This window comes from Neopelma chrysocephalum, unplaced genomic scaffold (genome assembly GCF_003984885.1).
Source record: "Neopelma chrysocephalum unplaced genomic scaffold, ASM398488v2 Primary Assembly neopelma1_80b, whole genome shotgun sequence".
Classification (NCBI taxonomy): domain Eukaryota; kingdom Metazoa; phylum Chordata; class Aves; order Passeriformes; family Pipridae; genus Neopelma; species Neopelma chrysocephalum.
In genome coordinates, this window is record NW_020897742.1 from 6405133 (window position 1) to 6419656 (window position 14524).

General features: G+C 47.4%; 1 protein-coding gene across 1 annotated transcript; it reads right to left on the reverse strand.

Annotated features, from left to right (window-relative positions):
* Positions 1 to 734: 734 nt before the first annotated feature.
* On the reverse strand, positions 735 to 13925 carry KLF11 (Kruppel like factor 11). Its single transcript, XM_027690154.1, has 4 exons — positions 13804 to 13925; positions 11228 to 11482; positions 4264 to 5257; positions 735 to 2393 (listed from the first exon to the last, which is right to left on the reverse strand). Exons 1-4 carry the CDS (start codon positions 13843 to 13845, stop codon positions 2089 to 2091), a joined length of 1596 nt encoding a protein of 531 aa, XP_027545955.1. The 5' UTR covers positions 13846 to 13925; the 3' UTR covers positions 735 to 2088.
* Positions 13926 to 14524: the final 599 nt, after the last annotated feature.

Here is a 14524-nt window from a genome sequence, read left to right on the forward strand (position 1 = left end):
TCTAAGAGATTTCCAAGAAAAAAAACAAACAAAAAAGTAAAGTAGCGACATCTCTTTGTTCACCACACAAATTTGGAAAATCGGGTATCAACAGAGAACAGCAACACCACAAGCATCCACTTTGCCAGGAAAAGGGGTTCCAACCGAGTCTTTTGGAAAGTCCACACACACACTCACCGGCTGGGGGAGTGGGATTACAGCACGCGTCAGTGAACAGGGTGTGGGCATTTTAAAGGTCAGGCACAAAAACTTCAGTACACTTAGCACAATACTCCAATTTAGTGCAGTTTGAAAACTTAGTACTGTTCATTATAACTACAAACTTTAGTGTAAAAAATAATGACATAATCTGCTTTAAACTGAAACAGGTCTCTGCTGATTTCAGGGGAGTGCTAGCTGAAATCAGCAAGTCTGCACTTACATAGATGAGATCCATGCTTTGCCTATACCAGGAAGCAAGACCAGGATTTCAGAACAAAGCCATGCAAGAGACTGCATTCCTAGTTATACACATTTGATGCATCCAGGAAAAAAACAATCCTCCTCAGTGCTCAACTAAGCTTCAGCATAGGAGTGGCTGAAGGGAGAAGAGTCCAGAAGGAATAAACTCTACAGAAACATTTCATTCAGCAGGTGAGCTGTCTCCCAGCAAAACACCCGGTGCTTTGCTCTACTGTCAGTTCTGCTACAGTACATTTGCACATCCTTCCGCACCACGGAAACTGAGCAGTCCAACTGTGCTACAGGCATTTTATTACTCATACCATGCCATTACAACACAGCACTCCTGCACCCAGCGGTTCCACTTCTTAACCATGATTACACTTCGTGTAAAAGAAAATCCATTCAACAGGAAGAGTGTATCGTTTAATAGAAAAGGGTGATTTTATACAAAGTACTGTGGAGAAGTATAAGGCCACATGAAGAGCATCATCAGGTTGACAGGGTGGCTATTTCTTAACTCAAGACACAATTAGTACTCCCTCTGGTGCATTGATACAGGTAAATGAAAGCCTTGAACAATTTCCTATAAGGTGCACAAGCATCCACAATACATAAAATCCCTTAATTTTCTATTTCTCCTGTACTCTAAAAAAAAACCCCAAAACAAAATAGAGACCCAGATAATTCTTCAGATAGCCCAGATAATGGACTATCTTGCCATTTTGCATTTTTCACTTGATTTTGATATGCTGGTTTAGTAGGACCAAAAATAAAGCATAATTTTTAGTGTCAAAGTCTCTAAATGGTGTTTGTGCTTCTACCTCCATCAGAGTAGTCTGGCTCCTCCAAACTTTGCTCCAGTGAAGTATGGACTCAGGAATGCCCGGTATGTCAAACTTCTACCAAAAGCCACAACGGCTTCCACTTGCAAAGGGTATGAATTCAGAAAATGTTTAGGATTTCAACACTTGTCTTCTCAAAGAAAGTCATTCTGATTTGGTTTGTGTTAAAAAATGACTGACTCACTTTGATCTCCAATGTCACCTGCATAAGGAGGGTGTAAAAGCACTAGCCCACTGCAGGATCAGGATTTGCAAGTGTGAAAACACCAACCAATATGAGTTATCAAATTTTACATGTTTATAAAATGCTCTGAATGCAATTGTTTAGGTTTACTGAAAAGGAGTTTCCAAAACTCTGGGTCTCATCCAGCATACCCCTACTAATGCAGGTCAAGTAATTTGCCTGCATAACAAGACCAAAAAGAACAAATACAAAATATATTTGGTATAGAAAATAGTAGTATAAAAATTAAAAACCACCCTGTTTTACTGTCCATCAAAATATTAACAGCAAGCATTACAAGTGACTTTTTTTAACCTATAGCCAAAATAATTTCTAAAGAGTTCTGCTTTCCCGAAGTGCTGGTGATTGCAATTGCCCAAGTATTGAAAAAAAACAAACAAGGAAGGGATGAGGAAATATAGGATAGATTTCTCATACAGCATTATCAACTGAGGACCTAAACTGCAGGAAACTAAAGTATGCACAAACACAGGGAAAACAAAAGCCATTGCCAGTTCTGTTGTAGCCATTGGAGCTCTTCCTGATCTTCAGAGTTTGCAGGGAAGGTGCTTCCTCACTCTAGCCCTGACAGACGGGTGATGGCATGGGGATGAGCATACTCAGAGCACTGCTGCTTTTCGGTTTCTCTGCTGTGGCAATTCTGCTGAGTTTGCCAACCTCTGTCTGCCAGCTGGGGGTCTTCTTCATGGTCATGTGGCAGCGGGTGTGCTTTGTCAGGTGATCGCTGCGCATGAAGCGACGCTCGCACACAGGACACGCGAACTTCTTCTCTCCCGTGTGAGTTCTGCGGTGGCGTGACAGTTCATCTGAGCGGGCAAACTTCTTGTCACAGCCTTCCCAATTGCAGCTGAAAGGTTTTTCTCCTGCAAGACAAAAAGGAAGCGTGAGTTACTTTTGAGAAGCTGTGTTCTGGTTTTATTAAAGATCTAACTTAAAACCTGCCTTGCAAACAACGAGTTCCAAAGAACTGCTCATCTGTGCTACCTTATCCAGTGTCGGAACTAGAAGCAACCCTCTGCCCCCATCTCTATGCGTCCACAGTTCTACAGCTGCACCATATCATCACCAAGTACTAGGGGTTAACACGAAGCCTGGAATGGAGCCTCAGGGTCCTGGTGCTCCAGTGACCCAGTCCCACACACAAACATCACCCCCCCCACAGCGAGCACTCCTGAGGCATGGCCTGTCGTGTCACCCCCACACAGCTGGAGGTCCCATGGCCTTGTACTGCCATCCCCACGCAGCTGGAGATCCCGCAGATGGCCAGGGGAGTTCCTTTTGCATGCTCAGAAATGGCAGCAGTCAAGCAAGGCTGCCCACATCAGCTGCTGCTCATCTGGGCCACTGCTTAACATGAGATCTATCCTGAACAATGTGATCTACTACCTGCAACTCCCAGAGAGCTCCAGATAAGCATCCACTATGTGGCCCAAATTTATGGGGACATTTTGGAGCAGACCAGAAGCGGCCTGCAGAAAGCCCTAGGAGAGTGTTCTTCTTATGACAGATATTGAGAGTAAAGTTCTGTGTTTGGTGTATGTGGTATCATCTAGCTAGTCAGTGTGCAGGGAAAAGGTGGGAAAACAAAGCTGAACTACTCTTCCTCCTCTTCTTGTAATGTGAAATGGCTAGTGAGGGGTCCATGTGTTTCACCTCCCATTGATGTCCTAGTCCTAATCACGATACAGGGACACACAAAACTTCCCTATGGATCAGCAGTGGCACAAGCTCAGAGCGAGACGCTGCTAGTCTACATTTATCCTGTAGTGCCAGGTTAATTCAGCAGCCTCTCAAAACCAGAAGCAGAAGCATCATTCCACCTGAGCTATGGTTTAAAAGGATTATCAGCTTCATGTAGAGGTTAAGCTCTTTCCCCAAAGGAACTGTAAAGACAAGCTGGCAAACTAATGCAAATCCTGTCATGGAAGGTAACATCCAATAAACCAGTGTCTATGGGATAAGGGCAGGTGAGGCAAAAAGTCAAGATAAACCAAAAATAGATAGAGCTATTCTGTACCAATCTCCCACTATGCCTATCCTTCAACATCAAAAATAATCCCTGAGAACTCAATGTTAGTTTTAATTTAACAGGATCCTGGAGCCAGAAAAAGAGTAAGTAAAGAACATGTATACTGTCTCTACACTGACCAGATTTTATGGAGCAAATCAGCTTATGTTAATTACATTAATTTTCATTTACCTTTAAAATTCCCATTCTGTAACTTAATAAAGCATTATATTCCTGTAGCTTCTCTACTGTGTAACACAGCAGCCCAAAATCTCTCCCATTTGGCCTAAACAAAACTCTGGGGAAAAAAGCACTTTCTAAGTTTCTCTTTCCTTTTACTCATGTAGTAATTAAGACCAACTACCTGTGCTATGTTTTGCTCTCACCAGACCTCTCCAGGCCCCAAAACAAGGGACTTGCACAATTAATTTCAATCTAGTCCAGATGGCAGGATTCCACTCAGATCTAAACATACGCACACAGACGGCAAAGCTTCACTCCAGCTAAAGCCTGCAAAATTCAACTAACACTACAGGGTCAGCTGAGGTCTCAGAACAAAGTCTGTCTTGTTTTGCTTGCCCATGGAGAATGAACATTCCTTCCTTCCCCAAGATGAGCACAAGCTTCCCAATCACCTGCCTCTTCCCTTTCCTACCCTGGTCCCCACAAAAACCATGCATTCAGCACCCCAACATAAACCAGTGCCAGAGCTCCCTAGTACACACCAGTGTGGGTGCGAAGGTGGGCTTTGAGGTGGGAACTTTTGAAATAGGTTTTCTTGCAGCCGGGGAAGTCGCAAACATAATTCCTCCGTCTAGAAAAGTCCATCTGGGGGGCGCAGGTTTGACCAGAAGCGATGAACACAGGAGCAGGGGCAAGGGGCAGTAACTTGGTATTCCCAACAGTCATTACAGTCTGTGGGCACTGTGCTGTCTGTGTGACAGTGGGCTGGGGAAGAACCAACATGACAGTCCCCTGAGGCACAGAAGGTCCCATGAGCACAGGCTGGGAGAGCGGTGCTGTCTGTGGTAAAATAGGTTTCATGGGAGTTGAGAGTGCTGGAGTTGAAGGCTTGACATAGGCATTGATCATACTACTTTGTCCATTTAGAGGGATCATTTGACAGAGAACTTGGGGGCTTGAAACAGGGGCAGGTGTCACTGGGGTAGCTCTTTTTTGCAAGTCATTCTCACAGTTCTTTGGTAAGTGGGTCTGTGGTGAAATAGGCTGGACTGGTAGTTGCCCTTTACTGGTCACAATATCACTGGAGTCATGTGCATAAGGCTGATGTACTGGAGAGGTTTTGATGATTAAATCATCTGCAGCACACGTGTCCTGTGGCAGTCTGGAATGTCTTCGTTCATCCACTCCACACCAGTCTCTGGAAGTTCCGTAGCCTGAAGTTACCTTTGTTTTCTCTTGCACAGCAGGAATGTGATGGTAAGCAGAACTATCACCTGTGTGACGTATGACACTTGTTGCCATGGCCCTGCAAGGCTGAGGGGGAGAAGATTCAGAGATCCCTGGCTTCTGACTGCACTGTCGCTCCATGTTGAGAACAGATGGCTTGGTTATGGGAGAGGCACCAGTCACTGACGTGACTGAACAGGCAGTTGTATTTGCCATGACAGTCCTTGGTTTGGAATAAGTGACTTGTGAGGAGAGGAGTGTAGCCGATGATATCTCAATAAAGTCAGGGCTGTGCGGAGGGGTCATGCACTGCAAAAAACAAAACGCCATTGTACATCAGTGTCATTCCATAGCACAGCTTTCCACTATCTTTACTGTGAAAAATAAAATTATGCCCCTTCCCCAGAATATCAGAACCTGCCTCTTAAGACAAACTGATTAAAGTGTACTGCTGTGGTTTAATCTCAGACTGCAACCAAGTACCATGCAGCTGCTCGCTCACTCATCCCCACCCCCAGTGGGATGGGGAAGAGAACTGGGAAAAGGTAAAACCTATTGGTTGAGATAAGAACAAGTTAATAATTCAAATAAAACGAAATATAGTAATAAAAATAATTGTAATGAAAAGGGAGAAACAAGTGATGCACAGTACAATTGCTCACCACCCGCAAGGTCTGGCCCTGAGCGGTGATTGGCCCCTCCTGGCCAACTTCCCCCAGTTTATACACTGAACATGATGCTCTATGGTATAGAGTATCCCTTTGGCCAGTTTGGTCAGTAGTGCCCTGGCCATGCTCCCTCATGGCTTCTTGTGCACCTCCTCACTGGCAGAGCATGAGACACTGAGAAGTCCTTGACTTAGGGTAAGCACTGCTCAGCAACAACTAAAACATCAGTGTGTTATCAACATTATTCTCATCCTAAATCCCAAACACAGCACTGTACCACCTACTAGGAAGATAATTAACTCTATCCCAGCCGAAAACAGGACAATATCCACCCCATATTCTATGCCATTTATGTCATGCCTACACTTCTCAATACATCCCAATTAACCACCATCACTTTTCCTGCCTTTTGATACATACAGATATCATTCCCTGTATATGGGCAGGCCATTGCTCTAAAACATCTGTTGAATTCATTTATCCACGACTTTGGGCTCCATCTCACAGTAGTCCTTCAGGGCAGGAGAGATGGTATGTGGTGTTGGATTGCTGCCTGCTGAAGTCAGTTCTGATTCCATCTGCATTCCACTTGTCCAATTTCATCAAAGTTCATTCTTCATTATTCTGGGTGATTCTTACCCTAATACCCTTGATGTTGCATGTAGCCACCATTGCAGTGATGACATACAGTGCTATATGGCAATTAACATCATACAATCCAAATTACTGGCTATTCTCAGATCCCCTTGAAGCACACATTGGACTTCCCCATCCTCCCGCATTACCCACCAAGTGCACACAGGTCCTTGAGCAAAAGCAAGCCCATGGATGGGTTTGCCTTTGCCTGAGGTAGGAATAACTCAGATTGTTTCCCTAGAATTTTTTTATGTGCACTACAGGGACTTTATCCCCTTTTACAGTATGTTAAAGTTTTGATTGGGCACAGCTGGCCCAATTGGCAGATCCTCTAGCGTTGACTGAGCAGGTGGCCTTTGCTAAATGTGTATCCAATTGTTTGAAGGTTCCACCCATTGCTCTCAGTGTTGGCTTTAACAGTCCATTGTATTGATTTTCAGATAGGGATGGGATATACTCACTCAATGCTGTGCTCTTCAGCCCAGCTGTCTATGAAGTTGTTTTGGAAATGATTCCTGTTGTCCAGCTTGATTCTTCCTGGGGTGCCCTGTCACCATAAGGATTGCATTCTAAAGCCCAGGACAGTGTTCTGGGTGGTGGCATGGGATATGTTTCCGCCATCCCGTGGTTGCTTCCACCATTGTAAGCACATGGCACTTGCCTTGGCGGGTTTCGGGGAGTGTGATACAGTCAAACTGCCAGGTCTACCCATATTTTTATTTCAGCCTTCCCACCAAGGAGGCTTTACCCACTTGGCTTGCATAACTGCAGCGCATGTTCCACATTTCATGGATAACCTGTGCAATAGTGAGGATGGTCAAGTTCACCCCTCAATCATGAGCCCATCTAAATGTTGCTTTTCTTCCTTAATGGCCTGGAGTGCCATGGGCTCACCACGCAATAAATAATTTACTCTCATGTTGCCAATCCAGATCCACCTGAGCCACTTCAATCTCAGCAGCCTGATCCACCTGTTGGCTGTTTCGATGTTTTTCAGTGGCCCAGCTCTTGGGTACATGAGCATCTACATGACATACCTTCACAAACAGGTTCTCCACCTGGGCAGCAATATCTTGCCAAAATGTGGCAGCCCAGATTGGGTTTACCTCTGCACTGCCAATTGCTCTGCTTCCATCACTGCAACCGCCACCACAAGCATTGCCACCATCCATGAGTCAGTACAGAGATAAAGTATTGGCCATTTCTCTCGTTCAGCAATGTCTAAAGCCAGTTTTCACCTCTGCAGACTGATTCAATTCACCTTCTCCTTCAGAACTCCATACAGCTGCTTTCCATCTGCAATGTTTTCCTACAATACAGCAGGAGCCATCACCAAACAAGGCACACTGTTTTGCATTTTTTTTCTGATTTATTATCCAGTAGGGCCTTTTCAGCATGCATCACCTCCTCCTTAGGTGACATCCTGGAATCTCTGCCCTCTGACCAGTCCATGGTCACTTCCAATATTCCTGGATGACTAGGGCTTCCTATTTGAGCTCGTTGTGTGATCAGCAAGACCCACTTACTCCATGTAGCATCAGCTGCATGATGTGTAAGAGACCAACCCTTTGAATATCCAGCCCAGCACTGGCAGACGGGCTGCCAGGAGCTATGCTTCAGTACCAATCCCTTCCAAAGTGGCTCGAACCCCCTTATGAGCTGCCAGTATATCTTTTTAAGTTGTAGTACAGTGAGCTTCAGATCCTCTGTACCCCCAACTCCAAAAATCCTAGAGGTTGACCCAAGTCTCTCCATGTGCTTTCTGCTAGAGGTTCCAGGTAGGCCCATTCTTCCCTGCTGTGGTGTAGAGCACATTTTTAATGCCTTGTCTTGCCTGTACTGGCCCAAGGGCTGGGACAGAGTTAATTTTCTGCATGAATTACCTCCTGTTTAATTTGTTCAAAGGCTTGTTGTTGTTCAGGGCCCCATCTGAAATCATTCTTCTTCCAGGTCACTTGACAGAGAGGGCTGACAATCAGACTGTAATTTGGAATGTGCATTTTCCAAAAACCCACAACATCTAAGAAAGAAACACAAGCTTTCTTACTCACTGGTGGAAACATAGCTGTTATTTTGCTGATCAAATCCACTGGGATTTGATGACATCCATCTTGCTATTTTATTCTTAAAAACTAGATCCCCTGTGCAGGTACCTTTGGTACTTTGCTTTTGGCAAAACCAGTTTTCAGAAGGATCTGGACTATTTTCTCAAACATTTCTGTTGCTGTATTGCCATACACAATATCATTACTGTATTGCAGGTGTTCCAGAGCTTTACCCTGTCCCAGTGCAGTCTGGGACAAACGATTCAAATCTCTGCCACATGGGTTGTGTGTGCAGGACTTTATCTGCATCTGTGGGTGACTGTGCCTTGTTTGTGTCATAATAAATCACCTCCAGTATGGCTAATTCCCTGAGGTAGTAGATATCTCTCTCCATGGTGGCCCACCTGGCTGGGTGACATATCTTTCCTGAAGGCTTCTGTACCTTCTAATTTAAGGCTACTAGCCCCATTGGAGCAGTCAGGTGATAATGTGCACAAGTAGATGAAGGCTGAAACCTTTTCACATATCCCACAGCTCCGTCAGGGATAGGGATTGAGTAGTTACCTCTTGTTCTGCCTCTTCCTCCAGTTCTTGTGATGGCTCTTTACTAAACGAACTGACTTTCATGTCCATTTCTTCTAGTGTACAGGGACAACTGATAGCAGCACAGGCTCATCCTCTGGTTCGGCTGCATCATCCATCACCAGGGTCTGAGTAGTCACAGTGCCTGTCACCAGGGTCTGAGTAGCCACAAATAGCTGCTTAACCCTAAACTAGACCTGAACCACATTCACAGCTCCTGGTAATTCACAGACCATGCTAGTTTCAATATCCCAAGAATATTCAGAATTTTCAAAATTCCTAAACACAATTAATTAGCCTGGAGAAGGGGAAGATGCAGAAAGATGTCTTCTCCACAGATTGGCTCTCCGAGGAGAAAAGGTAAAAGGTGTAATTATTAGAAGTTTCTAACAGATGGCTCACCAAGTACAGAGGTGACGACAATGCTGAGTATGAAAACCAGATTAATTTCAAGACCAGCAATTCTATGCTATCATAATCCAGTGTTACAAAGTACAATAAAATGATAACCTTAGCCCAACCCTCAGAGATGATAAACACCACAACGGGGAACATACACAGCAAGCAAGGTGTTACATAACACAACAACTCTGAGAGCAAATAATTCAACACTGTGATCAACAACTATTAAATTAATAAAATGAATGCTGATAACAAATTTGTTTCAACACGCTCTGGTCAGATCTGTTACGGAGGAGAATCAAAAGATAAAACCCACGGGTTGAGATAAGAGCAAGTTCGTAACTGAAATAAAGCAAAATATAACAACGATAATAAAAACTGTAACAAAATGGAAGATAACAAAAAGAGAGAGAGGAATAAAACCCAAGAGAAACAAGTGATACACAGTACTACTGCTCACCACCCACTGATCAATACCCAGCGAGTCCCCAAGCAGTACTGGTCCTCCCAGTTTTGATGCTCTATGGTATGGAATATCCCCTTGGCCAGTTTGGTCAGTAGTGTCCTGGCCATGCTCCCTCATGGCTTCTTGTGCACTGGCAGCACACGGGAAACTGGAAAGTCCTGGAGTTGGGGTAAGCACTGCTCAGCATCAACTAGAACATCAGTCTGTTATCAACATTATTCTCATCCTAATTCTCAAACACAGCACTGTGCCACCTGCTAGGAAGAAAGTTAACTCTATCCCAGCCAAAACCAGGACACGTACATTGCCTCATCTCATGGTCATTTTGATCTTGCTTAAAAGCATATTAATAAAAGGGAGGCAATGAGGCAGCTGTAAATCTGCATAAAACACTGCAAGTCTGCTTACTGCACTACAAAAAGGATTCATTCCTTTCTCCTCAGCAATGAGCACAGCTATGAGAGGTTATGAGCACTCTGCTGTTCACAGAAAACAGACTAGCAATAGGTAGCAATACTGTACCTTTTCATTTCAAGCTCCCAGAAAGCCCTAGATCTTTTCTCAATGATTACCTTGTCAACTTGTGGCTACTTCTAAAATAAAGACAAATGGAACTGCTCTCTCCCTTCTTATTCACCCATTTCTCTCTATGATCTCTTCCTGCACCACCTCTCCTTCCTCCTTTACCAATGAAAACTATGTCCTGTGCTGCTCAAGAGACAGTGCTAACAGTGAGTGGCAGGAGATGAGAGCAGCCCATCATGATGAGAGCTGCCATACTATCTCAGCCTCTTTCCTCCATTTCTCTCTCTTTTCTCAACATAACTGCATACTAGAAGCCTCCTAGTTGAAATGGGCCTTAACCATCTAAAATCTGAATGACACCAAGCCCTTTTTTAATACCTACTTTTGTTGCAACATAAATTGCAACAAAAGAAAAAAAATTTGGATTCAACTGACATTAGTCAGCTGGAATAGACCAGTGTCTGGAGAAATAACAGACTACATGTACAAACACATAGCACAGAAACTAATTAAATTGTCTATTTCATAATGGTAATGTGTACTTTCTCTTATAATGACCAAAGTGAAGCCCAATGTCATCAAGAGTCTTTTTTCATACAGCATTTGCAGATACATTGATGCCAAATCACCGAGGCTCACTCTGCCATTCTTAGTCAAAGTGCTCCAAGAAACCTACAGCAGTCATCCTGACATCCCTGTCAAGTCAAATAACAAGTCAACAAGGGCTTTCACATCTACATTTAACAAGGGATCAACCCCTTACATTTGCCAAATCAGAGACGGTAGAAAAACCCAAGCTCAACATGCTCACCTCACTACTCTGAGCACACACAGAGAGCACAGGCTGTGCTGTAGGGACACCTGAGCAAGCTTATCTTTTCAAGAAGCTAAGGGACTGCAGAGATGTAACATCCAAGTGTTGGGCATATTTATTTTGTATTCATGTTTTCCTTACCAGTGTCGATAGGTAGTCCTTTGGTAACTCAGACGTAGCCTCGGTGTGCATTGTGAAATCCCCAGAATCCGAGAAGGGCGTGAGTGGCCTTATCTTTAATATGTCACCTTTCTGCGATCTTTGACCCCAGGAGCTCATACAAACAAGTGCTTCAACGGCTTCAATGTCGTTCTGCTCCAAGGTGCTGCAGGTAGACCTTTCACTGTCATGACGCTGCCTTTCACGGATAGACTCATAGATGTCCACAATGTCAACCTGAATGTAATCGGATTACTGGCCATCAGGACAAGTCAGAATACAAAGCCGACACCACCCACACGCTGTCTGCTCATGATGAAGGTCATCTGAAACAGATCCCATGCCAGTGGAAAGACTTTTACCAACTGGCTCCACTCTCACTCTCTCTTCTTTTAAAAAAAAAAATTAAAATAAAAAAAAAGAATGAAGTGTGATTTGCAGGAAAAGAACAGATATGTGTGTGTGGCTTACATTTCCAAAGCTACTTTCCTGGATTACACTACTCTGAATAAACACATCCCGTGCTTGCATAGAAGCAAAAAAGAGGAAAATCCTGACTTCCAACCTTGTTTAGACAAGGCTGTTCCCTAGACCCAAAAGACAACTGCTATTCAGCACTAATCTCATTCTGGTAACATCCAGAAGATAAAATTCAGCTGACAGTAGGATGCTTTAAGGTATGATCATTGACTTGGAGTACCACACCTTGCAAAAGCATTTTTGTCTTATTTTACCAACAGGGAAGCCAGGATGGGGGAAAGGATGGAAAATAGTCTTCAAAGTGCAGTAAGAACTGTTTGCATCATATGATCTGATAATACATGGGTGCTAGGTATCCAAAAGGCACTATGAGTAACATGAAGACAAACATAATCATATTGATTTGTTTCCAATTGCAAGCATCACAGAAAAGTCTTGTGTGCATACGTATGCATGCATGCAAAACACTTCACTTCTCTGCAGAAGGATGTCCAAAATTCACAAAGCTCTCACAGTGCTTGGCAGTGGCTCCAAAAGCTATGCTGCGCTCATAGTTCATTGCCCATGTGCCAGCTCATTCTCAACTAGGCCTCCAAACTCTTCCAGTCTTTACACACACCAACTAACTCAAAGGCTGGGAATCAGAAGCATGGATCATGATTCTTGAGCCTGCTGTTATTATAAAGAGTATATAAATACTGCAGCAAAAGCATTCTAATTTAGAAAGCACTACGACACTGCCAGCATGGCCTTGATCCCTAGAAGGAGCTCTACTCATTGGGTCACAGAACTCACACACCTTAGCCAATGAGTTTTGTTACTGAGTTAAGTATTGTGGAATGATACTCAACAGTGTCTCAAAGATGACTCTGTCTCTGCTATAGGGATGTGCAGGCAAACATGCTAAACATAAGGGGTCCAAAATGCCCGTACTGCACTCATAAAGGATTTTCACCTAAAACATGAGCTACCAGGCATGGAGATGTCAAGACTGGGGGCCAGGAAGGGGTTAAAGTACTCTAAAGCAATTAACTGCTCAGAGATCGACTTTTAAGAATTTCCCCTGAAAAAAAAATGAGAGTGGGAATGTGAGAATGAGGGCAAGACGGGCAGGGCCACACCAGGTGAGGCTCTGTACTGAGCAGACACAGAGACTGCAAATGTTCCTCAAAGTGTGTAGGCAAACAAGCCAGTAGGGTTTATTTTTTCCAACCCTACGTTTCAGGAGAGTAGTATTCCCCAAACAAACACGAAAAAAATATATACCTCCCTCCAAAAAAAACCCCAAACCCCACTAAAAAAGCCCTTTCTGCAGGCGAGCACTGCAGCCCGGGCTCCCTGGCTGCTGCCAGGGAAATGGCCAACCGCGTCGGCTGCCTGTCCTCACATCACCCCGCCGGGAACTACGTGCACGGGCTGCGCAGAATGGGGAGCGGGCAGGGAGGTGCGGGCAGGGAGGATGGGGAGCGGGCAGGGAGGTGCGGGCAGGTGCAGGCAGCCAGGATGGGAAGAGGGTCGGAGATGAGGGCAGAGAGGATGGGTCGCGAGTAGGGACGATGGGGAGAGGGCAGGAGATGCGGGCAGCGCGGGCTGCGGGCAGGATGGAGCGGGCGGGCAGTGCCGCGCTGGCCCCGCGGGTCCCCCCTCCAGGCAGCACCTCTTCCCGCCCGGAGGGGCCGCACCGCCCCCGCCCCTCTCCGCCCCACGGCGGCTGCCCCTGGCCGGGCGGCGCCGCCGAAGGGCGGATGGCGGGAAGGGAAGAAGGAGGAGGAGACGGAGGGCAGCTCCTACCCTGCCGCCGCCCCGCACGGCCGCTGCAGGAGGGCCGCTCCCCCCTTCTCCCCGCAGGTGTCCGGGGCAGCCCCCACCTCCGGGGGCTCTGCCCGGGCACGGCCGCCCTGTCCCCGCGGCCCCACCGACCCGCTCCCCGCGGGGTAAGCAGCGGTCCCCGCCGGCGGTCCCCGCGCCCTGCCCGCCGCCGAGCACGTGCCCGGCCCGGCCCGGCGCCGGCTGCCCCCGCCGCCCCCTCCTCCTTCCCTCCCTCCCTTCCTCCTTCCATCCGCCCGCCCGGTGCTCACCGTGGGCGCATCTCCCATGTCCGAGCAGGGCGAGCCGTGCATGGCGCGGCTGCGGCGGGTGGTGCTGGCGGCGGTGCTCCCGGGGAGCGGCAGCGGGAGCAGCAGCGGTGGACACAGCGGGATCGGCGGGCACAGCGGGATCGGCGCGCGCACGGCGGCGGGAACAGCGGGAGCGGCCCCGGCGGCACCGCCCCCTCGAGCCCCGCCCGGCGGGAGCGGCGCGGCCGCGCTAGGGGAGCGCTCCGAGCGCTCCAGCGCCAGGCAGCGCCGGGGGGGGGCCCAGCCAATCAGCGCCCGCCGCGGCCCGCGCCCGGCCAATGAGCGGCGGCGGGCGGCGTGATCGCGGCGTGCCCGCGGGAAGGGCGGCGCGTGGGCTCGGCCGGCGGGCGGGCGGGGAGGGGGCGGGGCCGGGGCGGGGGAGCGCGCGCTGGAAACTGGGGGAAAGGTCGAGGGCGGGGCGGCGGCCGGGAATGCCCCGCGCGCGCGGGGGGGCGGGGCCGGCGTGTGTTCTCCGTTCGTCCGCGGTGCGTGCGGAGCGGCACGCGCGCTCCCGCCAACCCCCGTCCGCGTGCGCGGGGAACGTCCTTGTTCTCGCAGCTTCCCGACACCGGCCTGCAGCTCTCCTGGTCTGGGGAACCGTCCCTGTTCTTGAAGCTTCCCGACACTCGCCTACAGCTCTCCCGTCGAGATCCCGCCAGCCACGTGCAGCGGGGAAGGCGCT